The sequence below is a fragment of the Maylandia zebra genome, linkage group LG10 (genome assembly GCF_041146795.1).
Source record: "Maylandia zebra isolate NMK-2024a linkage group LG10, Mzebra_GT3a, whole genome shotgun sequence".
NCBI lineage: Eukaryota > Metazoa > Chordata > Actinopteri > Cichliformes > Cichlidae > Maylandia > Maylandia zebra.
In genome coordinates, this window is record NC_135176.1 from 29,918,157 (window position 1) to 29,944,547 (window position 26,391).

At 38.8% G+C, this 26,391-nt stretch overlaps 1 protein-coding gene and 2 long non-coding RNA genes across 4 annotated transcripts; 2 read left to right on the plus strand and 1 right to left on the minus strand.

Moving 5' to 3' along the window:
- Positions 1-221: 221 nt before the first annotated feature.
- LOC143420878 (uncharacterized) lies at positions 222-6,622 on the plus strand. The gene is made up of 3 exons (XR_013100640.1): positions 222-391; positions 857-973; positions 4,498-6,622. It is a non-coding gene; the product is annotated as an uncharacterized LOC143420878 (long non-coding RNA).
- Positions 6,623-6,888: 266 nt separating this feature from the next.
- Positions 6,889-7,735, minus strand: LOC143420879 (uncharacterized). The gene is made up of 2 exons (XR_013100641.1): positions 7,528-7,735; positions 6,889-7,243 (listed from the first exon to the last, which is right to left on the minus strand). It is a non-coding gene; the product is annotated as an uncharacterized LOC143420879 (long non-coding RNA).
- On the plus strand, positions 6,933-26,113 carry slc25a14 (solute carrier family 25 member 14). Of its 2 annotated transcripts, none has more exons than XM_004551138.5 (9): positions 6,933-6,996; positions 7,703-7,807; positions 9,147-9,285; positions 12,267-12,361; positions 18,281-18,366; positions 18,596-18,691; positions 18,952-19,076; positions 19,162-19,375; positions 21,463-26,113. In XM_004551138.5, the coding sequence occupies exons 2-9, from the start codon at positions 7,744-7,746 to the stop codon at positions 21,502-21,504; spliced, it is 861 nt and encodes a 286-aa protein (XP_004551195.1). In that variant the 5' UTR covers positions 6,933-6,996; positions 7,703-7,743; the 3' UTR covers positions 21,505-26,113. The 2 variants fall into 2 exon arrangements, with proteins under 2 accessions (XP_004551195.1, XP_004551194.1); XM_004551137.6 differs by having other exon boundaries at positions 6,943-7,102.
- The last annotated feature ends 278 nt before the right edge of the window (positions 26,114-26,391 follow it).

Sequence of the window (26,391 nt, forward strand, 5' to 3'; positions counted from 1 at the left end):
CAGCAGGACACAGGTTCAACTAGCTTAGTCCACAGCAACCTGAGGGGAAAGAATCTCTCTTTTATCACATGCAACCCTCCCTCTCAACACACTAAAATAGCTCCAACACACACACAATGTGAGAATGTTATTCACTCCTGCTAGACCTTTCAGGACCGTTCAAAAACAAAGCGTGGGTCAGCAGTAATTGTGCCCAGTGCCCAGCAGCCCTCCCGCCCAGGGAGCTCTGATTGTGTTTATACTCCTACAGTCACAGCGAGGGATTTTCTCCATCTGGGGTTTGATTTGAAGGAGTTTCAGAGTTTTTTTTGTTTTCAACCAAAGCAAGGATTTTCTAAATTTTGGAATATCAGTCTGTCAGTAAAGATTTCTTCTGAGAACAACTCTTAAGGTTAGGATGGTGTTGTGTGAGTGATGCTGTCAGGATGATGGAGGACAGGGGATTTTGGGCTAATACACAACAGTGTGACCTTCAGTAGACTTTGAATTCCTGCATTAAGCTCATGATATAACATTTGTCACATATATTTTTTCACACTCCCTCCATCATTTAATATTTATTTATTTATTTTTATTTATTTATTTATTTATTGTCATTGTCAGAGAACAATGAAATTGCATTTGGGGCTTCCGTAAAACCCGTAATACGTGAATGAATTATAGAATGTAGCATTGAAGATTAGATATTTGAACAGGTTTTACAAGCTTAGAGTCTCTAAAGAAGAAACACTTTATAATGTAATAATAATAATAATGTTACTTTTTTTGTTGCAATTTTTAACCCCGTGTGTAAACAGCATATTGGAGGAGAATGCCAAGTTTTCAAGTGTTACCTGTTGCTTCTGTGTTTTGCCAGACTGAAGATGTCTTTAAAGAGGCGCCTGCTGTCCATGTTGTTGTGCTGTGTTTACTGCGTGGCCTCGCTCTTCTGCCTCCATCCAAACCGCAACAACTGCTTCTCTGCCGGAGCTCGGTAAGTCTGCGTTTTCATATAGATCAGGGGTCGGCAACCTGTGGCTCCGGAGCCGCATGCGGCTCTTTAGTCCTTTTAGTGCGGCTCTGCGTGGTTTGGGAAAATAATTTTTTTTTTTTTAAGTAAGTAGCTGAAGTGTATTTTATTTCTGTTAGTACTTTTTTAACTTGTAGTTCTAAACTGGAAGATTATTGTGATATTGAAATATAAATATAAAATTATATTCTATTATTTTTTTTGATCGCTCAAAATAAGCGTCACACTTGCGGAAGCCGATATACCCACCGAAACGCCGTGCATTTATCGAGACTTTCAACCCCAGGTAAGACAATTCTGGATGTTCGGATCCACATTATGTCAGCAGCTGTTCTCCACCGTGAACTATGTTAAAAACAAACACCGCTCACGCCTCACAGACGACAGCTTACAGTTCTGCGTAAAGATGAAAGTGACTTCGTACAGCCCCGATTTGCAGACGCTGTGCGCAGAGGTTCAGGAGCAGAAGTCCCGTTGTAAACATATCACGGCAGACCCGACGATGTTTCCATGAACATGCTTTTCAGCATCTCTTTATTGACTACTTTTCACACACGGTTGCTGTATGTATATTCAATTCAATTCAATTCAATTTTATTTAGATAGCTCCAAATCACAACAAAAGTCGCCTCAAGGTGCTTCATAGATACAGAGAAAAACCCAACAATCATATGACCCCCGATGAGCAAGCACTTTGGCGACAGTGGGAAGGAAAAACTCCCTTTTAACAGGAAGAAACCTCCAGCAGAACCAGGCTCAGGGAGGGGCGGGGCCATCTGCTGCGACTGCTCGGGGTGAGAGAAGGAAGACAGGATAGAAGACATGCTATGGAAGAGAGACAGAGGTTAATAACAGATATGATTCAATGCAGAGAGGTCTATTAACACATAGTGAGTGAGAAAGGTGACTGGAAAGGAAAAACTCAATGCATCATGGGAATCCCCGGCAGCCTACGTCTATTGCAGCATAACTAAGGGAGGATTCAGGGTCACCTGGTCCAGCCCTAACTATATGCTTTAGCAAAAAGGAAAGTTTTAAGCCTAATCTTAAAAGTAGAGATAGTGTCTGTCTCCCGAATCCAAACTGGAAGCTGGTTCCACAGAAGAGGGGCCTGAAAACTGAAGGCTCTGCCTCCCATTCTACTTTTAAATACTCTAGGAACAACAAGTAGGCCTGCAGAGCGAGAGCGAAGTGCTCTAATAGGGTGATATGGTACTACAAGGTCATTACAATAAGATGGGGCCTGATTATTTAAGACCTTGTATGTGAGGAGCAGGATTTTGAATTCAATTCTGGATTTAACAGGAAACCAGTGAAGGGAAGCCAAAACAGGAGAAATATGCTCTCTCTATACAGAGAGAGCATATTTACAGCCGGTATATATACAGCCGGTGTTAAAGCGCACAGCCCAATACATACCAACACAACAGCATAGATAACACAGACGTTAAGGCGACAAGGCGCCTTAACGTCTGTGCTAATTATTCCCAATCATTTTTTTAAAAGTCAAGTCAAGGCTCCAAAAGCCCAAAGGCGATATAAGGGTGGCGGCTCACAACAGTTTTTGTTTCCTACATGGATTATTTTAGTTCAGCTGGGTGTCTTTCCTTTTGTTATATTTCTTTAAGAGTTCAAAATGTGTTAATTACATAAATAAAATGTAATTTTCTCTGTACTTCATGGATTTAAGCAACACACCTTAATTGTTTACACAAAGCATAAAGGTAAAAAAACAATATATACAGTGTTATCTTCATTTTAGATGTCAAAAAGTATTTGCGGCTCCCAGTGTTTTCTTTTGCGTGGAAATCGCGTCCAAATGGCTCTTTGGGTGTTAAAGGTTGCTGACCCCTGATATAGATGAAAAACAGCGGAGTAACCTCATACATATTTTTTTAAATAATGTTTTTAATCATGTTTATGGCTTTACAACAACCAGACAGTAGCTAAATGACAGGAAATGAGGGAGAGGAATGCAATTAAAAGTTCAAGCTTTACATATTAATCATTATGTCAAAGGATTTTGCTTAATCTTTGATTCACCCCCTTATAGCCTGTGCTAGAAGCAGCTAAGCTGTAGGCTCAGTTTCTAATCCAGACTAATCTCTAAAGAAACACACAAAAAAGTAAATAAGTAATCTTCACTCCACTGTGGGTCTGAATAAAATAGTTGCTTAAGCTATAAACTGCCTTCATGCTGGACTGCTAAAGGAAGGGGGGGAATAAGGCAAAGGAAAGACAAAGACGCTTGGTGGTCCGCAGGATTGCATCAGTGAGTATCCATAAAACATACACTCACTGTTTACTCACTGCTCATCACTGCAAATATTTGATCGCCCAATCACATAGTAGCAGCATTCTGCGCACAGTAAAATGGAGACAAAAGGTGATTTAAGTCACTCTGAAGGTGAATGATATGGTTGCTGCTGTCAGACTATTTCAGAAACTACTGATCCACTGGGATTTTAACTCAAAACCGTGTCTAGACTTTACAGAGAATGGTCTGAAAAAGCAGGGGTAAATGCCTTGTTGATATCAGACAGAGGAAAAGGCCAGACTGCTACAAGCTGATTGGGAGGCAACAGTAACGTGACTAACTACTCATCACAACAAAGGTTTGCAAAGCATCCCGAAAGGCACAACACTTTGAATCTTGAAGCAGCAGAAGATGAAAAATGTTGCCTGGTCTGATGAGTCTAAATATCTGTGACATTCAGATGGTATCGTTAGAATTTTGTTAACAACTATGCTCAATCATCCAGGTAAGGAAATCACAAAAGGTTGATTCTGTTGATCTGGACGTAGCGGTTTCAGTAGGAAAACATTTCGTCACTCATCCATGTGACTTCTTCAGTCTCTGCTGACTGCAGGTTTCCAACCTTATAAACTACATTTGCATAATGACTGAAACCAGCCCACTGACTAGCAATGCACTGTGAGGTCAGTGTCATGATAATTAATATACAAATTGTAAACCGTGTTTTATACATCGAGGAAACCAAACTACCTCTGGCTAAGCGGATAGCAGAACACAGAAGAGCTACCTCGTCAGGCCAGGACTCTGCAGTCTATTTACATCTACAGGGCAGTGGACACTCTTTCAGTGGTGAGGATGTGCACATCCTGGACAGGGAGGAACGCTGGTTTGAGCGGACAGTCAAGGAGGCCATTTACGTGAAAAGGGAAAGACCATCTCTGAATCGAGGAGGGGGCCAAAGGGTACATCTTTCACCATCCTACAATGGTGTGATTGCAGCCAACTCTCTGTGAATGGTACTCGTGACTACTGATCAGTGGTCACTGGTCATGACAATTTGTATATCTATTTAAAAATCACACAGATGTTCAGATGGTAGATCTGAAAGAGCAGCACAGGTCACCAGTATGTACGACGTAGTGTTAAAGAAGTGAATCTACACTAAATTTTGGAGCGATTCTCTCTCCATCCTGTTTTTTTTTTTTTTCAAACTCAGTCTTTTCTCCTTTAGGAATCTGGTGTCAGTTGTCCAACAGCTTTACCAGCGAGCCATTCGGCTGCTGCGCACCACTCTGTGATTCCACACCACTTCCTGTGCCTGAACAAGTAAGGCTGGATTTCATCAAGAATGCCCTCTAGAAGAAGAAACAGAGGAAATGCATCCCTAAACTTTCGGACTGCAGAGTTTCCATTCACTCAGTTTCCCTTGAATTTGGCTCCAACTGCCCGTTTTTGTTTATTATTGATATTTTCCAACTATATTTTAAATGTAGAGGAGAAGAATACCTAGCCAATGTATATTTTTCTACTGATGAAGTTTAGCATTGTGGATATTTGCTGTTTGACATGTGAGTGATGTGGAAAGGACATCAGCAGTCCTCTTTTAAAAGCATTTAAGGGGTTTACTGCAGTTTTTTTTATTTACATAAAAGAATCTGGGTAGCCGAAAATTTGCTGATTTAAATTCCGGGAGGCTCTGTGAGTTGTAATGTTTGAAATGCAAGCGCAAACTTTCTTCCCTCTGCTAATAACTACCAAAGAGCTGTTTTTGTGTTCTGTTTCTACTGTATCCTGTGATGTAAGTGCTGTCTTCACAGGTTCAAAATGCAGGAAAATCCACAAGAAACAGAGGAGCATGATGCTCCTGAAAAGGAAAGAGAATGATAAAAACAAGACAGTAGATCATAATCAAAACCCAGTGAATGCAACCTGGACTAACTACTAAAGCTTAAACACTGCAGTAACACTTGGCTCATTCATTGCAAATATGTGCCACGGTTGTACAAGAAACATAAGCCTTAGACATGTTAGCTGAACCATGTTGCCCTTATGCCCTTTACTCCTATTACATAAGTGAAACTGTAGATCAACATTTCATCATATGAAAAATTTCAGGTGTCATATTTTGAAAGGTAATGTCATTTGTGCACAGCATTTTTATTTGTGTCCCTAATGGAAGTATGTTTTCATGCTGTGCAGCTACCTGATGAGAAACTCTCAGGTGCTTAAAGCACCAAACAGATGCAGTTTGAGGGGGGTGGGTACTTTTTTTTAATGCTAAAGTAATGGGAGTGAATTTATTTTGTAACACTTGCAGGTAGTGAAGGTAGTTAGGTTGCATGGGTAAGTTTAAATACAACGGGTCAACCATGCAAACCAACAGCCATTAGACAATGCACAAGAGAGGTGAGGAAGAGAGCACAGGCAGAGTCGAGGAGGTGGGCGTAGATGACTGTCAGGGGTGATTTTTGGCTAAAGGATAGCAAAAAGAGTGAAAGGGAAGGTTTACAAGATGGTAGTGAGGCCTACTCTGATGTACAGTTTTGAAATGGTAGCACTGCCGGGAGGCAGAGCTGAAGATTTACATCAGGAATGAAAGGATTAGAAATGAGTAAATCAGAGTGACAGCTCAGACAAAGTTACAAAGAGAAGGCTGAGATGGTTTGGACATGTACAGAGGAGGGATAGTGCAAGTACTGGACAAAGGATGTTGAATATGGAGCTGCCAGGCAGGAGGGAAATAAGACTGCAGAGGAGGTAGTGAAGGCGGACGTGTAGAGGGTTGGCGTCAAAGACGAGGATATGGATTAGGTGAGATGGGGGCAGATGATCTGATATGTCAACCTCAAGCTGCTTCTTCTGGAGCAGCCAGAAGAAGAAGAAAACAAACACTTTAGCATTAGAGCAGTTAGGTGTGAAAGAATCCAACAGGAAATCATAATAAAATAAGAAAGAAAACTTTGCATCGTATGTAAAATAAATTTCATTAAGAAATCGGAAAAAAATAAAAACTTGGGTTGTTTCAAGTTGCCGATTTTATGTTTTATTGAGAATGGAGTCTCTCATCTGTTGCAAACACGCAAGAAAAAAAAATGCCGAATATGTGTTGCCATACAACTGAGAGCACAAAGATAAAGGAGTAAGGGTTCATTAAAGAAATATGATGATGAAAACGCTAGGGTGTGATTAAATATATCACAGTTTGAATGCTGTGGATGGATTTTAATTTAATGTGCTACCTGAAAAGATATTAGAAAACTATGTACTTTTCTTACTTTTGTATGACTGCGTGTTTCACACTGTTCAGGGGAAGACCTGTTCCACAGTACAACTCCAATAAAACAAATTCAGCTTTCCTGAAGATCTATCAGCTGTGGTGGTTAATTATATATTTGTATAGATGAACACCCAATAAACATTTAGAAATAAGTGCAACAACAGTAAACCATCAGTAGCCTAGCTAAATCACTAGTTTATAATTGTTTATTCCATGAAACTTTATTTTAAGATCACTGTTTTCATTTTTAGCCACCTGAAATTACATTTAGCATTACTTTGTTTATTTATGTTTTATTTGTGTAAACACTGCTTTAACCGTAACGACATAAATTACATTGCTTGATTACTTTAGTTAGACAAAAGGCGTTTTATTTTGAAAGTGTTAACGGAAATCCTGTTTTTACAAATTCTGCCACAGTTGGCGCTAGCGTAAATGGGAAGCTAACGAAAGGTGAGAAGTTTTCCGCTGGCATTTTATTAAAGTCAATGCATAGTTATTCTCTGACACATGGGAAACCAAGCTGCATAGAAGGTCGCGGACTTTATCTACAGCACAGGTACGTTCAGTTTGACAGTAACTGGTTGCCAGTTGGTAAATTTGCTAACAGACCGGCTAGTAATTTTTTAGAAGTAGCATTTAGCCTAGCAGCAGCCATCTGTTTCGAGGCGGAACGCTGGAAGCAGGTGGGCGATCATCTCTGTAAAAAAAAAGAAAAAAGAAAAAAAAAAGACCATTTTATAAAATGATTAAAACTGTATATATCATCATATGATTTAGATTTCATTAATAAAATAGCTTCTTTGTCATTCTATGACTAGTAGTAATAATAAATAACTTCATTTATTTCTCTTGGCACTGTTGCTATCGGTAACGCATTCCGTGCCCGCCTCTTGCACCCCAGCCAATCAAGACGCCGAAAATGTTATTGACTTTATTATAAGCCAATAGTAGGGTCACAACAAATATGACGGCTCTCCTCACCGCGTTCGATACTGCGGGGCGTCTCTTTCCGGCGCAGTATGCTGGGATGCTGATGCTGAGGCACTTCGTTGATCTGTAGCATCCTCTTTTACCTCAATGTTTGTCGACATGTTGTATTGTCTGAGGTGGCAGCACTGCGTTGACCTCTGTCTGGGTGGTCTTCTTCTATTTTTAGCGGGGCTGCAGCAGGTGGAAGCAGCAGCCGCCGCCACGGAGATGGCCAACTTGAACTGGAAGCCGTTTATCTACGGAGGGATGGCCTCGATTGTCGCAGAATTCGGTACGTGGTGCGCCGCAATATCCACACATTGACCATCAGGTGTATTTTTGGGTTTTTTTTTGTATATATTTTTTTGGGAGTCGGGGGTATATGCTTTAATGTAACACGAGTAGAGCGCGTTGTATGCAAATGGTTAACCGCCAGTATTGTAGGAAAATGCATCACTACAGATAACACTGGCTCCAAAAAGGGAAATGGTGCATGTAGCAGAGAAAATGTCAAAGCCATTTGGTGATAATTGTGTTCCCCATTCTGCAATCGCAGGTGTGTGGCATTCACAAAGTTCAGTCCAGATTGTTGAGTGCTGACAAAAGTCTGGTGTTTAGCCTCAGTTTGTGTCTCTCACACAATCATCACATTCAAAATCATATTTAGATTTTTTGCTCCATGCAAAAGCCCATTTAAATCACTCTTCATCAGCTACTCTTTGCTATTTAATCCTATTGTCTACTATTTATATATTTTGTTCCGGTACAGTTGGTGTGGAGCACCTCCAATTTCATTGTACATGTACAGTGACAATAAAGGGCTATTCTATTTTTTTTTCCCCCAGAGAACATGAGACAAAATTAAAACATTTCATCTGTTGCTCTATTTAGAGTCTTAAAGAATGAAGAAAAATACATTTCCTGTGTTTAAATACATGTTGCTTAGAATTGGGTTGTAAAACTAATAACACAATGACATTCTAAGAGCAAGTAACCAGTAGCAAGAGCCATGGAGGCATTCAAACTTAAATTTTAACAACACTTTGGCTTTCAGCCCATCATATTCTTTCACTCAAGTGTCTCCATAAAAGTTCAGATTTACTCTCTGCTCGGTTCTGGCAGGGTTAGTCCATTTTACATGGACCTGTTTGTTTATTTTTTTGCAACTGAATGAGAAGTTCTGCAACTAAAAAATACATGCTTCTTTTTAATATAAACAATAAGTAAATGTTTAATTCTGTTGAATAATCTGTGGTTTGAGTGCTGATTAAAGTAACTGTTAATAATAGTTTTGTCATAATCAATATGTAATTTTGAGGCGTTCATTTCAGACTAATCTTTTTTTGTTTGTTTGTTTTTGTTTGTTTTTTTAAACGCCAAAAATAAACTTTCTGGAAGTTATGCTTCTACCACTATCTTTCCTCTTGTAGAACTCATCTATTGACTTCAGTAGAAGATTTCTCTTTTAACATGATTGATGTTTACTGTATATGATATGAACATAGAGCTACATGATATACATTTGTTTCTGTATTCTGAGTCTTTTTAAAATAATAAAATAAATAAAATAAAATAATAAACCACATAAAATGTGTTTTTAATCCCTATTTATCATTATTTTTCATTCTCAGGCACATTTCCCATTGACCTTACTAAGACCAGACTACAGGTCCAAGGTCAGTCTCAGTACACAGAGGTGCGCTACAGAGGCATGTTCCATGCTCTGTTCAGGATCGGGAAGGAGGAGGGCATTCGGGCGCTCTACTCTGGGTATGGAATATTATCTTTTAGGCCACTCATTTGATCTGCATAACATGTCATAGTTTCACTGTAGAAAGGTTTTCCGTGATGCATCTCTCTAGTTTACATGAATGCTATTGCTTGATCAAGATTAAAAATTCCTGTCTTTGCTTAATACGTTTTTGTTTTCTGACTCAGCTGAGCCTTTGTAGGCTGACTGTGCACATAAGCAGTGTTGGCAAAGAGCCTGTGTTGCTTTACCTAACGGATGTCTTAGCATTTCCTGTATTTTCTGGGCCATTTGATGTACAGAAAAGTCTTAATAAATTTAACTCTGTAGCAACAATGTTAAAAAATCTGGTTTATATCTCTTTGGTGGAATGCCAAAACCTCATTGATTGGCTCCATCATTTCTTATATGTAGGAAAGTCCATTTGTATTTAATATTTTCTCTAATGTTATAAATAATTCTGCTATCTCCCTGTCTACATTGCTTGTGCTGCAGAGAAGCGACTGCCCCCCTCGCCAGTGTTTTTCATTTGAGCTTTACTGAGAGCTAATACACTTTGAAATAAGACTCCGCTGTAAGTTTAAGTGGGGGTTATTTGAATAAAGATTTCCTTAGAATTTCAGTCCTACCAGCTCTTATTTCCAGGGAGTGTGCATACAGTCCCAGGTAAATTATTGTTCCTAGAAGACAGGGAGATCTCATTTTCTTTTCTCTCATTGTGCAGTCAAATAGTCTTACTTGCTACTCACTTCTGATATCATATATGGGTGACGCAGGCTGCTGCTGGCTGCTCTGTTAAAGCAGTTTAGTATTCTATTTTAGCTTCATGATATTTTGTGGAAGGGGGGTAGAAGGGAGTCGGGTCACGTATGGTTAGAGTGGTCAGCAGCTTAGGTTGGTCGGGATATGAACCTCAGTAAATATGAATGCACTCCACTGGTTAAAAATAAACTCACCACTGTCAGTGTTTCTCACATTGAAGTTTCAAAGTGTTATTGTCATATGCACAAAATATCTGCATATAACAAAATATTTCCCAACATGTTTCCCTGTACAACTAAATTTTTCCTTTGCTGTCCACAACAGATGCAAAAAATGCTCATATAAAATGGAGAAATAGAATAAGTGATCATTTAAAGGAATAATAAATGTATAAAGACAGCATATGAGAAATATAGTAAAAATATATGATATGCAAAAAAATATAACTATATGAGCTGCAAGGGGTCTGTACACAGGGCTATGCAATAAATGAATTTGAATTTCAGCCTAAACAATATTTGTGCTGCTTCTACTTTGAAATAATTTTCTCTTTTGGCCTTCAACACATCTCTTTCCTTGATTTTTACCCCTTAATAAAAATCCCTGCCATGCTGCTGTATGTTTGGTTTAGTTTATTTAGCTTTTGTTAGGTAAGGTGTAATAAAAGTTTAAGAAAGATGAAGATAAAATATTTTATTTGCCACTTGTACACATGCACGAGGTCCGGGTTCATAGGAAATCTAGTTAAACAACTCTTTTCTTATTCAATAAATCCCTTCCTTTTGAGTGATCGTGATGAATATCTATAGTCTTACTGACCAAAAAAACCCATAATTAAGCAACCCTGTGTTCACATTTGTGACTCCTTTCTTTGCACACATTTTCTTAAATGAGTTATTGAATAACACAGTTAATAAATTCTCCAGTGGAAATATTTGTGAAGTACTTTGTGGCCATAAATACCTGAACAATGTAGTCAGCTGTCTCTCACCCTGTGGATGAACTCCAACTCCACTATCTTGGATTGGAGCTGGTGGAAGGTCAGTAATATCATGGATTGCCAGAGTAGCTAGCTGGCGAGCTGTTAGGGAAACCACAAGGTGGGAAGAATTAATAATATACTTGGGTTGGCTGCCCAAGTAAAGCCTAAAGTCCTCTGAGTTCTCTAAATTATGCCTCCTTGTCTCTTCTGTCCTCTATCCTCCTGCCAGTGACCAGGAAATCGGTCTTTTTCCACCATACTGAAAAATGTTTGAATTCTTAAAATTCGTGTGGAGAGCATAGAGAACAGGCATACAGGGGAAGCTGCTAATCAGACTTTTTGCTCTTGTGTGTATGATTTCACATTTGGTCATGTTGCACCCTTCTCAATTTAACTAAGTCCTAAATGGTACCATGTCATGAGCGCTGTTACATCTGAGATCGTAGCATACATCAGTAGGTGGGCAGTAACAAACCAATTTATGATGAAGCTGCACCACATGCCCTCTTTAACTGAGGCGCAGAGGCAAATATGTTCTCATTCTGTTAAATTCATATTGCCTCCACTCCTCTGCTCACATTTCTCGTGGGTGGAATAAGACACAAGTTGAGGATGTTGCAGTCTGAGAAAAGCAAAAAGTGTGGGCAAGTGTGGGACTCATTCGCTTCTCATTTATCAGCCACACTCATCTTCAGCCCTTTGGTACTCACCTTCTGAAGGAGAAAAGCTGGATGGTTGTTCACCATGTGGTTTTTCTTAACTGTTTGCAATCATCAGAACAAATAGTTTAGAATGTGCCACAGCAACAACTTCATGACAAGTAAAGGCTGATTATTTGAACATGATAAGACACTGTGAATACTCTTTTACGTTTACTGATGTGGGGAGGGAAAAAAATTGAACATTAGTCTGGAGCCTTGATGTGCTCTACAATATGCAGTAATAAAGACTGAACGCAGAGCTGCTACACTTTGTGGGCGGCTGAGCTGAATTCAGCTGACAGCCCCGTGGGGAAAGTAATGCAATCCATTCTGAAAAAGATTTAAAAACAAGCTTCTCTTTGTTTTTAGAGCATTCAGGTGTTTTCAGAGCACTTTCTGTGTAACAGACAATAGCTAGAATTTCACAATCCTTAATAAGGCCGAAATGGTATTGACTTGCATTCATAGCCACGCAAGTAAGTTCTTGATATATATACTCGCTTTAGGAACTGACTTGAATCAAACTTTTTTTTTTTTTTTAATCTTCTCCTCACAGAATTTCCCCGGCTCTTTTGAGACAGGCTTCTTATGGGACAATCAAGATAGGAACCTACAATTCTCTGAAGAGGCTATTTGTCAGTCAGCCAGAAGGTTGGTACCACTATTTCTAACTCTAATATTCTTTTTTTTTTTTTTTTGTGTCCCTTTACTAAGTTCTCCTTAAAAGGCAAATTTTAGACTGTCTTTAATTCACAGGGTTTCATTAGTTAGTTACACAGAACCCAGCTGAAAACTTGATAGTATTCATACATTTACTCTAATCAGCTAAACCAGACAACTGGCCAACCATGTAGGTGTTTTAATACGGCATAAAATTTAGAATAACAATTATTCTGTCCTCACAGTAAACTGATACAATGTCCTTTAACATGCATTTGATTTGTAAGATTTTAGTTTGGGCTCAGCCAAAACCAGAGATTACAGTAAGCAAATGCTTTTTAAGCTATCTTGGATCTTCCATAATAAAAACAGAACGGACAGAGTCATTTTCTTACATTTGCATTTTAGCTGGTTAACTGATGCTGCTATTCAGAGTCATATCTTTGACCCCTTTAACATATGAAATGGAAAAACTATGTAAAGCATTTTAGTTAATGTGTTAATATAAAGACACTGGGCTGTGCAATAAATAGAACTTTGACTTTTTGGGAGGGGAATAAAAAAGAAAACCCAAGCAGTTATGTGGCACTTTGGTCATCTCTTTACAGCACTGATAGGCAACTCCAGTCCTTGAGGGCCGGTGTCCTGCAGGTTTTAGATGTGTCCTTGATCCAACACAGCTGATTCAAATGGCTAAATTAACTCCTCACCATGTCTTGTAGTTCTCCAGAGGCCTGGTAAGAACTAATCATGTGATTCAGGTGTGTTGACCCAGGGTGATATCTAAAACCTGCAGGACACTGGCCCTCGAGGCCTGGAGTTGCCTACCCCTGCTTTACACAGAGGTGCATTTGTATTGTGACGTCTGTTGTGATTTATTTTTTTTCTTTTTCTAAATTTCTCCAAATATCTAAACACCCTCCAAACTGTACTAATGAGAAAGTCTAAAACTACCACTGAAACAATAGAAAACTAAAACTAAACATTTTCAAATAATTAAAAGCTGAACACAGACAAGTAAACTAACTGAAAATAAAGTGAAATAAAAACAAAAAGTCTAAATCTGGGATTGTTGTGGAGGCTAAAAAGCTGAACTGGGTTCTGTTTATGGTGCAGCCCTCCCCTTCTTATGTTACCCACCCCTGCTGTAAAGGGTTTTCTTTTTTGTTGTTGTTTTTTTTGTTTTGTTTTTTAAAGGACCATCTTCCATTCAGCATACCCAGTAATGATGACTAAATGGATATTTCGGCTGCTCCTTTTCTACAAGGATTCACCATAACAAGTAGCTCATGGTTTGATCTGGCAGAGTTTTGAGCCCAATGCCCTTTCTGACACCCCTCCAAAGGGGATTTGTGTTTCCAACTGGAATCAAATCACCGTTGGAATACTTGAAGTAATATTGCATTGCATCTTGAGGATCAGTAAGCTTACAAAATGAACTCCAAATGGTTTAAACATACTATGTTATTGGCTTATATAGTACAGGAGAGGAAAGGGATCTGTCACAAAGGTAAAGGCCAAACATAGATGAGGTTGAAATAGAGATGCTCCAGAAAAACTGTTTTTAAACAGACTCCCTTTGCTTATTTTCTGCTCACGCAGGTTCTGTGCTGGACTTTATCAGCACAGTTAAAATGTAGGCAGCTCTGCATATGCACAGCAACAGGGAACCAAGTAAGGCAAAGATAATGTGTTACAACTACACTCATTAAGATGTTTGATCATTTTTTTTCCCCAGCAACGGCATCATTATTATTGACGATCCTTCTTCGTCGTCGTCTTCTTCGCTAGTATTCACTGTCTGACAATATCTAATTTAGTGATGCGGGCACGGATGTAACAGAGGTTTGTGGTGTTAGCACTAGAAGCATGATGGAATTAGACAGGAGAAAGGGGAAAAGATTAATATTGCTGTTTATTTATTTATTTTTTAAATGGTAAAAACTCTGCTACACAAAGCGAGCTCTTTACAAGCCTGCCATGATCTTTAAGGCGAACTTTGAAGCTCAGTTAAACAGTCCAGAGTGAATATCAATAAATGTCCTTCTCTAACGGCTCCCTGAGACACAACAGCCATTTCTTCTTTCTTGCCAAGTGTTGAGTTGATCATTAAGATATACTGACATTGAAAAGGAATAGAGCATAACCAAAGCTGCAGTGCACTGATTTACCTCAATTTGACTTAAAGCCAGTATTTTTTTATTTTTTTATTTTTTTTATTACTATGCAAGTCATATTTCTAGGACAGCAAACCAAACAGCAGAATATCAGAGTCATTTAACATTGTAGTGTGGAATAATTAACACAAAATTCGGCTTCTAAAATGCTCTTGGCCTTCGATAAATCTGGGGCTGGTGCAGTTTCATAACTATAAAAGTCTCCATGGCAGGTGAACCAAAAATTGATTGTGCATGACCGTGCTTCTCTTGCTTTTCATTTTTTCATGCTCATTCTTTTTCTTTGTTTGCAATCAATGCTAGTTTTGTGCATCAAACATGAAAAAACCCCTTGCAAATCTTTTCTTCCTTGTTTGGATTGCAAAATATTGGATGTTGTGTTGTCACTTGTTTGAGATTAAGTGGATGAAAAGAGGTTAATGATGTTTGTATGTTTGTTGGAAATGGTTGAAAGTAAAGCAGTTATATGATAATTTGCCCCTGGTAATGAATAAAATACATTCACCTTAGCTGAGCGGATGTCCTTTATTTGTTAAAAATCAAAATCAGCCTTGATAAACACACACTGAGGTCCCAACATTTTACCCAGGTTAAGTTGGACATTTCTTTTTTCCAACATATTTCCTCTGAATAGAGCGACAGTACAACACCTGTGTTGACCCATCTGGAAGTGAGTGAGTTAACATCCCGGCAGTAATTTGCAAGCTAAACAACAGGCAAAGTGCGTCCAGTAAGGAAGGAAGGAAGGGACAGAAAGATGAGTGGGGATGGAAAAGGCAGGAAACTATGAAAGAGGCTGTTTTGATACTGATACTCTGATAAGCTTTTATCCATTTGTCAAACATATATTTGATATTAAGTGTGCACAGCACAAAATTGCATAATTTTTTTTTTGCCTGAAAAGGAAAGGGATGTTGTTTGAGACTGAAATTGGCTTCCTTTTTATATACTGTGGTATGCAAAAGTTTGGGCACCCCTGATAATTTTCACGTTTTTCCTTCATAAATCATTGGTTGTTTGGATCAGCAATTTCATTTAAATATATCTTATAGCAGACAAACACAATGATATTTGAGAAGTGAAATGAAGTTTATAGGATTTACAGAAAGTGTGCAATAGTTACTTAAACTAAATTAGGCAGGTGCATAAATTTGGGCACCCTTGTTGTTTTATTGATTTGAATACCTTTAGCACTAATTATTGAAACATAAAATTTGTTTGGTAAGCTCATTGACCCTTGACCTACATACACAGGTAAATCCAGTCACGAGAAAGGGTATTTAGGGTGGCCAATTGCAAGTTTTTCTCCTCTTTGCATCTTCTCTTGAGAGTGGCTACATGGGAGCCTCAAAACAACTCTCAAAGAGATTGTTCAACATCATGGTTTAGGGGAAGTATACAAAAAACTATCTCGGAGATTTCAGCTGTCAGTTTCCACTGTGAGGAACATAGTGAGGAAATGGAAGACCACAATTGTAATTGAGGCTGGAAGTGACAGGTCAAGGAAAATCTTAGATAAGCAGAGGGAAAGGATGGTGAGAACGGTCATAGTCAACCCACACACCAGCTCCAAAGACCTACAACATCATCTTCCTGCAGATGGTGTCACTGTCCATCGTTCAACTATTCAGCGCACTTTGCACAAGGAGATGCTGTATGGGAGACGAATGCAGGAGGAACAAGTACAATGTTCTGGAATGGCCATCTCAGTCCCCAGACCTGAATATTATTGAAAATCTATGGTGTGACTTAAAGCGGGCTGTCCATGCTCTGAAACCATCAAACCCGACTGAACTGGAGATGTTTTGTAAAGACAAAAGGTCCAAAATACCTTCAACCAGAATCCAGACTCTCATTGGAAGCTATAAGAAGTGTTTGGAGGTGTTATTTCTGTAAAAGGAGGATCTACTAAATATTGATGTAATTTTTCTGTTGGGGTGTCCAAATTTATGCACCTGCCTAATTTAGTTTAAGTAACTGTCATCCAAAGACATAAGTGGGAGGGGGGGGGGGGGGGAGGCACCATCCCAGCCACCTTGGCAATAGTTGTTGTGGTTTGATGCTAAATAACAAAAGTCAGTATAAAATATAATAAAATTGAATTTAGATGGCATTTGTCAGCACACTTGCCAGCTTGTACTTGCACTGACCTTATTTGAGACCACAAATCACAGGGAAATGTGTACATTTCTGTCCTTAATAAGCAACACAGCGATTACACTGTTGTACTGCTAATGTCAGATTTCTATTCCTTGATCCAGTGTAGACACCACATTTGGTTACTACAAATGAGATCAACCATCTGAATGTTTTTAAGCCAGTATGCACAATGTAGATTATAGAAAATATGAGAAAATTAGATAAGCCAAACAATGGTTACGCCTTTGATTTTCTCCTTCTCTCTTCTCTTAAAACTGACTGTGAAGTACTGTGTGCTTGATAAGAGCTCTGAATAGGAATCTGTAATTTCAACTTGGTGCCTTTTAGCATATTTTTAACCTTTCCACCTTCCAGAAATAGCTATCCTAATTTTGTAGCTTTTACTCAAAATTAAGAGAACTTCATTTCAGACAGGCTCTAGTTAAGAGACAGGCTAACGGCTAATGTTTCTTTTTGAGGCTAATAATGATTTCTGTGGAGTTCAAATAATTCCAGTGTATCATTTGCTACTGTTGATACACAATATTCTGTAGTATGCATTTAAAGAGAAAAATAGTCAGAGGTTGGGTAGGTTCTCACCTACTAGCAAAAGATCTTACAAGTTAGTTAGCAACTTGCCATTAAGGTGTCACTTGACTATGCATTGTCTGCTTAGCCGTGTTGCCTACTCCATTCTGCTTTATGTTGTTGTTTTCAGGCCATTTCCTTTTTTTAATTTAAATTTATTTTTGGCAACTTTGGGTTTCGTTTTTTTTTAGCGCATGCTCAGACTTTAATGGCTAGTACTGTTGGACTGCAAGAAAACTCTCATATCTGTCTAGAAACAGCTGTAAACACTGAACTGTGATAATACCATTTATACATTTTCATGAGGATTATTTTCAGCATTATAAGAAATGTAAAAAAGTGTGAACAACAACATCAACATTTACACTAATGCTGAAATGAGAGAGACTGATATATCAGTTGAGCTCTACTCTTGATTTGTCATTTTTTAAGGATGTAAGATATTTAAAAGGGTTGATTCTTTGATATGTCGATTTTTCTCATTGTGATCAGACGTTGATGTGAGATGTTGAAAGTACAAGGTGCAAAAACAATTGAACTTTTCTTCCTCAACAGATGTTTCAAAACAGGCCCTAAAATAATGCCAATATGTGGGTTTTTTTTTTTTTTTTGTTAATGTCACAAAAAGTCAACACTTTAAGTTAGTTTGCATTAAAGAAATTGTATTTATATTTTAAACTGTATACACTATACAGTAACTGGATCCTTGCAAAATTAACACTTTGTTCTGTAATCTACAGACATTAAGAAGAATAATAATAATTGTACTGAGTTGTCTCGGTTGCTGTTCTAAATAATTACACTGATGTTTAGACCCAGAGAAGATGCAATAGTGTACCAAAACTGATACACAAAGCAAGAATTAAGTGTTCATAAAATTTACGTTATCTCTAGAAATAACCCTTTAGACATCAATTCATAGTTAATTATAGGATGATCTAGTATTTGCTAGTTTGCTGGTTGGTTTTGGCTCTGCCTTGACTCAATTTGTGTAATTTTGTGACAGATGAGACGATGGTCATCAACGTCTTCTGCGGTGTCGTGTCTGGAGTCCTGTCGTCCTCTTTGGCCAACCCTACAGATGTTCTCAAGGTGACTACTAATGTTGGCAGTAAGCCCTAGGATATTGGAATGTGTGTACTGTCAATATCAAAGCACTGCTTTATTATTTATTAAACAGCAGTTGTGACACTGATATGCTGAGAAATACTCACTCATGAAACATAATACTAGTAACTTTATAGTTGAACCTTTTTCTGTTTTTAAACCTAATCCATGAGCCAAAAGTTTAGCAACTGTTTTGTGTTTCCATTTGTTTTAGATCAGAATGCAGGCACAGGGCAGCCTGCTCCAAGGCAGCATGATGTCCAACTTCATCAACATCTACCAGACAGAGGGCACCAGAGGGCTGTGGAGAGTGAGTGCTGCATTTCGCTGTATAGCTAGGTCAAGGTGTTTTTGACCATAAAAGTTACAGTAAGGTCTGGTCTAGCTCTTCACGTGATTTCTTTACAAATTAATCTGGTCCAATCTATCCACAGTTTAGCACAAAGCCTAAAAGCAACTTTTCTATGCCCCCAAGGAAAATAGGCACCCATCTTGCTTCATTCTGTTCACTGAGTTGCACTGTAAGTGTGTTACGGTCTGATTCATTTTCTCCATCCTTCACGTCTTCAGGGTGTCATCCCCACAGCACAGCGAGCAGCTATTGTTGTCGGAGTGGAACTTCCTGTCTATGACATAACAAAGAAGCACCTCCTTCGTTCCGGCCTCATGGGAGACACTATTTTAGCACATTTCATGTAAGTTTAAACTATTCTTAAAGTCTGTCTTTAGCTGTGCAGTGACAATAGCTGTAGTTATTCTGCAATCTGTGTTTTTCTGCAGTTCAAGTTTTGCATGTGGCTTGGCGGGGGCACTGGCCTCCAATCCTGTAGATGTGGTCAGAACTCGAATGATGAACCAGCGAGTTTTGTCTGGAAACCCCATTTACAAAGGAACATTGGATGGACTGATGCAGACGTGGAGGAATGAAGGCTTCTTTGCTCTCTACAAGGGATTTTGGCCTAACTGGCTACGACTGGGACCTTGGAACATCATTGTATCCTTTAAAGTAAACAAAACTTGAACTTGGATCATTTCTAGTTCTTAGAAAAATAATTAATTCCATAAAAGACCTGGAATAGGATCAGAAATAGTAAATCTAGATATATAATATGGAAAAAAACTGCTAGTACTTTAAAATTTAGCATTTGGCCATCCCTATTAGACTCGGGCTATATCATGGTGTTATGGTATACCAGGGTAGTTATAAATCCCAGTGGACATGACTTCCAGTTTTTAGGCCTGCCACTTCTTATTTTGTCCATCCATCCATTTTCTTCCACTTATCCGGGGCCGGGTCGCGAGGGCAGCAGCCCAAGCAGAGAAGCCCAGACCTCCCTCTCCATAGTCACCTCTTCCAGCTTATCTGGGGGAACACCCAGGCGTTCCCAGGCCAGCCGAGAGATATAATCTCTCCAGCATGATCTGGGTCTGCCCCGGGGCCTCTTCCCAGTGGGACATGCCTGGAAAACCTCGCCCAGGAGGCATCCTTTTCAGATACCCGAACCACCTCAACTGTCTCCTTTTGATGTGGAGGAGCAGTGGCTCTACTCTGAGCCCCTCCCAAATGGCCGAACTTATCACCCTATCTCTAAGGGAGAGGCCAGCCACCCTTCGGAGGAAGCCCATTTCCGCAGCTTGTGTTCACGATCTCGTTCTTTCGGTCACTACCCACAGCTCATGACCATAGGTGAGGGGAGGGACGTGGATCGACCGGTAAATTGAGAGCTTCGCTTTTACACTCAGCTCTCTCTTCACCACAACAGACCGGTACAGCGACCGCATCATTGCAACCGCTACACCAATCCGTCTGTCGATCTCCGGCTCCCTTCTCCCGTCACTCATGAACAAGACCCCTCCAGGTCAGGGACGAGACCCTGACCCGGAGTGGGCACTCCACCCTTTTCCGGCTGAGGACCATGGCCTCAGATTTGGAGGTGCTGATTCTCATTCCCACAACTTCACACTTGGCTGCAAACCGTTCCAAGGCGAGCTGGATGCCATCACCTGATGAAGCCAACAGAACCACATCCTCTGCAAAAAGCAGAGATGAGATCCTGAGACCACTGAAGTGAAAGCCTTCCGCCACTTGCTACACCTAGAAATTCTGTCCATAAAAATTATGAACAGAACCGGAGACAAAGGGCAGCCCTGGCGGAGCCCATCACCCACCAGGAACGAGTCAGACTTATTGCCGGCTATGCGGACCAAGCTCTTGCAACGGTCGTATAAGGACTGAATGGCCCATAGCAATGGGCCAGACACCCCATACTGCCAGAGCACCCTCCACAGGACCCCCCGAGGGACACGGTCGAATGCCTTCTCCAAGTCCACAAAACACATGTAGACCGGTTGGGCAAACTCCCATGCGCCCTCGAGTATCCTCGAGAGGATAAAGAGCTGGTCCAGTGTTCCACGACCAGGACGAAAACTGCATCGCTCCTCCTGTATTCAAGGTTCAAATGTATAGAAAGCTTATTTTATCCTCAACTTAATTAATTTCACTGCCTCCATGTCACATAAATGCCTATGAGTTCTCCTCTCCTCGACCTTTGCATTCCATTACTCCATTAAGCAGAAGGATGATGTCCATCTCAGCCACTGTTCAAAACCAGTGCCCACTCCTATGTATTTTTATTGGATTCATTTTATGCATTTATGAGAATGCATCAGTTTCTTAGAGAACATAATTACACACTAATCAGTTTATATTTATGAGTGAAGTATGTTTCTTTTTGTTTGTTTTGTATTGCTAAATAACTTTTTTTTTTTTTTTTTTGGTAACAGCTGGCCACTGGCTGTACTTTTAAAGAAAGTCTGGCTCTTTGAACGAAAAATATAAAGAAATTAAAGGAGGCTTGAGACTTTTGCACAGTACAAATTAAATTGACTTGTATGGCAATCAAGTAATGGACTTGGTGAGTTTGTTCAGCCTACCCCATGAACCATCGTAGTGCTGGCAATGATGCTCTCTGTCAGTGTTTTCATTGGTGCAATTTGAATACCAACTTTTTTTGCAAGGTAAATGCATTGAAGTATTTGTATCTGCCAATCCACTGTCTGTTTCCTTAACATACTTCTCAGTTCTTCATCACCTTTGAGCAGCTGAAGAAGCTCCCATTTTAACAAGAGCCGGTAGTGCGACTGTGTGGGTCGGTTGGACTGTGTCAGAGATAAGTGGGGCATGAGCATGGCACCAGGCGATTTGGCAAATCTATATTCACACTCCCTTTGAACGAAAACCAGTTTCATTTCAAGGTTGTTTTTTTTGTTTGTTTGTGGGGGGGTTTTTTTGTTTGTTTGTTTTTTTTTATTGTTACTGATTCTGTTTTAAAGACTGCTGTGGTTAATGATTTCGCTCACCATTTCACACTCCTCAGGCAGCTAAATGCGTAGTTCTAGCAAAAGAGGGAAAGCTTAGAGGACAATGTGTTTTGTTTTGTTTTTCTCAGCTGATGAGAAATAGATTAGTGTGGATTGCATGACTGGATTTTTAAACTTGGGCTTTCCGAGGACAGAGTGAAAATTTCTAATTATTTGCTCAGGATTCTTAGACACAGCTGATGCACGTACGGAGGAAAAAGGGTGTTAGATTTTAAAAAGAATGTGTAGAAAGCTTTGTTTTAGGGGAAAGATGGTGCATGAAATTTGCTCAGAAAATCTCATTTTAACTGCTGAACAGAGGAATGGCGCGAATGAGTGGTACACGTGACAAAGTGACTGTTACTGGTAGTCACAGTAATAAGAGAGATGAAGGTACAACAGAGTTGACACTGTTACAGAGAGATGATGGCTCTTCCAGTGAGCTTTGTGTTCATCTAAAGGTTTTTGTTATTCATTTGTTCTGTTGTTTTACAGTCAGAAATCTGAACCATCTGAGCCTGTGAAGAGTAAATAGCACATCAGCTCTTATTAAGAAGTACTTGATTCAAAGCAGCAGCCAATCCTTAACAAAAAGGTTGTTTTGTTTATTTTTTTCAGTTCTGTTCACATCCATCTGAATCAGTATTAGGATGTAGTCGGTGGTGGGCAGAGAGCTTGCTGCCACACAAACAAGAGAACAATCAGTACATAGTGTAAATGTATGTACAGACACATTCACACTCAGAGGTGGATGTATTTTACCTGAGGCATGTTCCTGTACATACAAGGCCTTATCGTTCCTCTTTTAACCTCAGTTCCTGTGCCAAATTGCGTCCCGTCCCGAACTTGCACTTGGTCTTTGTAATAAGTCACTGTAGTTGATGTAGATTACTCGGTGACATGTGCACATTTGTAAATCACATTCTCTGAACTCCACCCATGTAAAACAGACCAGACATATTTACATTTATTTTTAACTGCTTGTTTAAATTTTATTTAAAATAAACATTTTTTTCTTCCTCATTTTGTGTCTGGGTGCTGGTCAAATTCAGTTTATTTATTTATTTATTTATTTTTTGCTTAATTTATCAAAATCCTTTAACAGCACTGTTATAGGCAGCCGTGCTCTTTAGGTTATATTTGACTAATATTTCATAAACCAGCACCACGTTGGTCATACTCATCCACATAGCTGTGCCATCTTTCTCTCAAATGCTAAAAAAAAAACCTGATTGGATTTTGTGAATCTGTTTCTTCTAATTGCATCACCCAGTCTCCTCTAGTTTTGATTAAAAGACGCACACGGTGTCCACTGGTACTGAATCATTGCGGCTGCAGAAATGTCTGGGTTTTGTTTTTTGTTTGTTTGTTTTTTTAGGCTGCATTTGCACTACGTACAGTAGTCCTCCTTTCCTGCCCTTTAATTACATGTGCTTAATAATCTGCCCCTGAGAGCGCTTTACTTTGTCTCAGCATCTCAACTCTTCTCTATCATGCTTGCTTGTCTCTTTCAAACACCTTTGGGCAGCACTCTTCCATAGGAGCATTAGGATCATAATTTTATGCATCTTGTAGTTTAATTGGAACAATTTGTTAACTGCGTAACACAATTTTCATAAAGGCAGCTGTTTAAGTGCCCTGCTTAAGCCTGGGTCTCTGTGTACTCTAATGATGCTAATCAAACAAACGGGGCACATGGTACCCACTGAGTTCTCCTTAATTGAGCCTGACTTTAAAATCCTAAGTAAAACAGACAGTCTTCCAGTGTAAATGCTGTCGTCCTGTGCACAGTTTTTAAAGTGACTAATGGTGAATAAAGTTTTCCGAGGAGGAGTTGGTAGGTTTTACCTGTCCTCAAACTGCTGTAGCGTTTAATTTCTTTTCCAGTTTGTGCTCCAGAGTTTGTAGTGAGCCGTTTCACTTTGCGTCTTTGTACGTCTAAGTGTGACGTGCTGCTTTCAGAGGTCACTTTAAAATAGGTTTTCCTGGAGTCCTGGGAGCGTTGTGCTGTTACAGCCTTACACTGTACATCAATCACCTGTTAGAGATGATATTCTGTAATTATATTCTTCCAGTCCTGTTCTGACAGCTCATCACTGCACTGAGTGTACGGAGTACTGATTTTTGCACTTCAGTTTTATTTTTTGTCTGCACACTGGTAATCTGAGTACAAGGTTTAATCCACGGAGTGGGTTAAAGACTCGGGTGGAGATGCAGCTACACAGGGATGTTTTTCATAACATGGGTACATCTGAAAACAAAGATGTGTCTTCAGTTTTGGCTTCAGTCCACACTTAAGTAACAATGCTGCAGTTCTAAGTCTGTTTAATAATTTCTTTTATTAAAAAATATCAGCAGGGAATTCTAGGCAGAAGGAAAAAGTGCAGACCTGCCTGATTTCAAACTTGGGTTTTTGTTTTGTTTGTTAAATTAAATTGTTTTGTTTCCTCCTCAATAACTTCCATTAATATACTGAAGTACTATAAACATATGCTGCAGTATATGTTTATAATGCTTTTCTTGGATGGAAACCTTTGATGTGCAAACAGCATTTTCAGATGTATCCATGTAAATGTGGATAATATTGAACATTTAGTTAATATACAATTGTCTTCGATTCATTCAACATGATACATGTAAACTAATATTTTTTTTAAAATGATGAAATTACTGGAAAACCAAATTGTCATTTGGACTGAAGAACTTTAACTTTAATTCTCTTTGGACAAACCTTTTCAAGCTGTTAACTTGGGTAAAGGATGGTACACAAAAACATAATTATTTATTAAATCTGAGTATAACGGCTACTTTTTGCACATTGTTGTGAATGTAAATGTGATTGTGATACTCGGACAGGTAAATGATGAGGCTTTCTGTCGTGTACTTGTTCAGTTCAGCTCTGTTCATAAATAACAGTTGAAGGTCAGCTCATTTAAATTTACAGAACACGTTTTCATCTCACTCCTTCTAATGTTCTGTAAAACCAGGAGTGCTGACTGACATTCGCTCTCATATTTCATGTTTCCACAAATGTATGTCACAGTGGGGTAATTCACTTACTGCTCAACCTGTTTTTCTGCTTTCCAGTTTCCCCTGTGATATGTCTACAGTTCAGATGATGAATGCTCATAATAAACATCAGCAACATAGAAATAATCCCTGTAATTCAAAACCCCAGGTTTCAGATTGCTCTAAACAGCAAGTTTCAAGTCTTTTTTTTTTTTTTTTTTTTTTTGGGGGGGGGGTGTTCTCCTCAAATTTAAATGAATGATGTCAATCAGGGTGGATACCCCAAATATGGTCATCTTAGGTACAGGGCTCTGGCTGTGACCACAGAGGCCCCACCCACATGCTGCGTGTGTGTCAGGGACAGCCAATTTAGAGGGTTTGATTCAGACACAGGATGAATTGAGGGGCTGAGCAAGTGTCCAGTCTAAGATAAATGGGATCATTTGAAATTGAGAACTGTGTAAATCCACTCTAGTACAGTCCAACGGTAAAACCACGGAGCTGGAAATTCACTGTAATGTTCTGTGAACTGTTCAGCTTTTAAATGTCCAAAGGTTTCTCTTCTTTTCTGATTGTCAAATATTTAGAATCATGATTGTACAGGGTCATTTTATGTTTGAAGATGACATTTCAATTTTTTTTATTTTTTATTTTTTTTTATTTTGGCTGATCTTATGTGACAATCTGTAGATTTGTCTATTTATTCGACTGTCTTCAGTTAACCTGAAGTCAAGACATGTTTATTTTATTTGTTTGGGTGATTTTATTTAGACTGTTCAGGTGCTATGTGTCAACCACATTATTTCACATTTTCGGGCCTAGTAATTTTTCCCACCGGTGTGTGCCATGTTGTTATTTATTTTTACTCTTATTAACAAAACTAAAACACTGTTACACTGACTTAACGGCCAATAATTTAGTGTTAAATTTTGAGCATTTGGCATCAATGATCTTTGTGATGCAGGGGAAATGGGTTTTTCTGGACACGTAGTGTATTGTTTTTATTGTTTAGTCATACTTCATGAAAACATGTAATTGAAGGCTGGATTTCATCTATTAAAGGCAATGTTTCTTGTCCTGATGGGTCCGGACACACTTAAATTTCATCATTTTACTGTTTAAAGTAACTTAATTATGAAACTTTGTAACTGCCAAATTTTCGTCTTCTTTTAAAGTCTGAAAGCAGAAGAAAATCTTTATTTTGTAAGTGTTCTCTTCACTCCCACTGATCATTTGCACATTTATTTGTGATTAGCTTGTATCATTGCTGTATAAAGACATCTTTCTTTCTTCTTTCCTTTCTTTCTTTTTTTTGACAGAATATAAACTCACTGTTCACTTATTATTAAAATATAAGCTGTGATTATTAATTTTGTGTGTTTGTCAGTTGATAAAATCTATTTCATGGATTTTTAAAAAAATTTATGATGAATAAAAATGTATGTAAAAGTAGATGATATAAGTAAATAACAGTAACTTTTTATTAGTATTGGTAAATATCATTTGTTCTCTTGGGGGAGAAAAGTTATGTGCTGTCACATTAATACCACATCTAAGAGTTAAAAATTATATAGAGAGATTTTTTTAGATATTTAAAGTTTTAGGCAGGTGAGGGAAAAATGCTGTAAACAAAGAATGCTT

What these genes read in the sequence shown, in the direction of transcription:
- slc25a14 (XM_004551138.5), top strand. Translation starts at nt 7,744, where the DNA reads ATGGCCAACTTGAACTGGAAGCCGTTTATCTACGGAGGGATGGCCTCG. An exon ending in CTCGATTGTCGCAGAATTCG is followed by an intron (nt 7,808 to 9,146) that starts GTACGTGGTGCG and finishes TTTCATTCTCAG; the next exon opens with GCACATTTCCCATTGACCTT. An exon ending in GCACCAGAGGGCTGTGGAGA is followed by an intron (nt 18,692 to 18,951) that starts GTGAGTGCTGCA and finishes TCACGTCTTCAG; the next exon opens with GGTGTCATCCCCACAGCACA.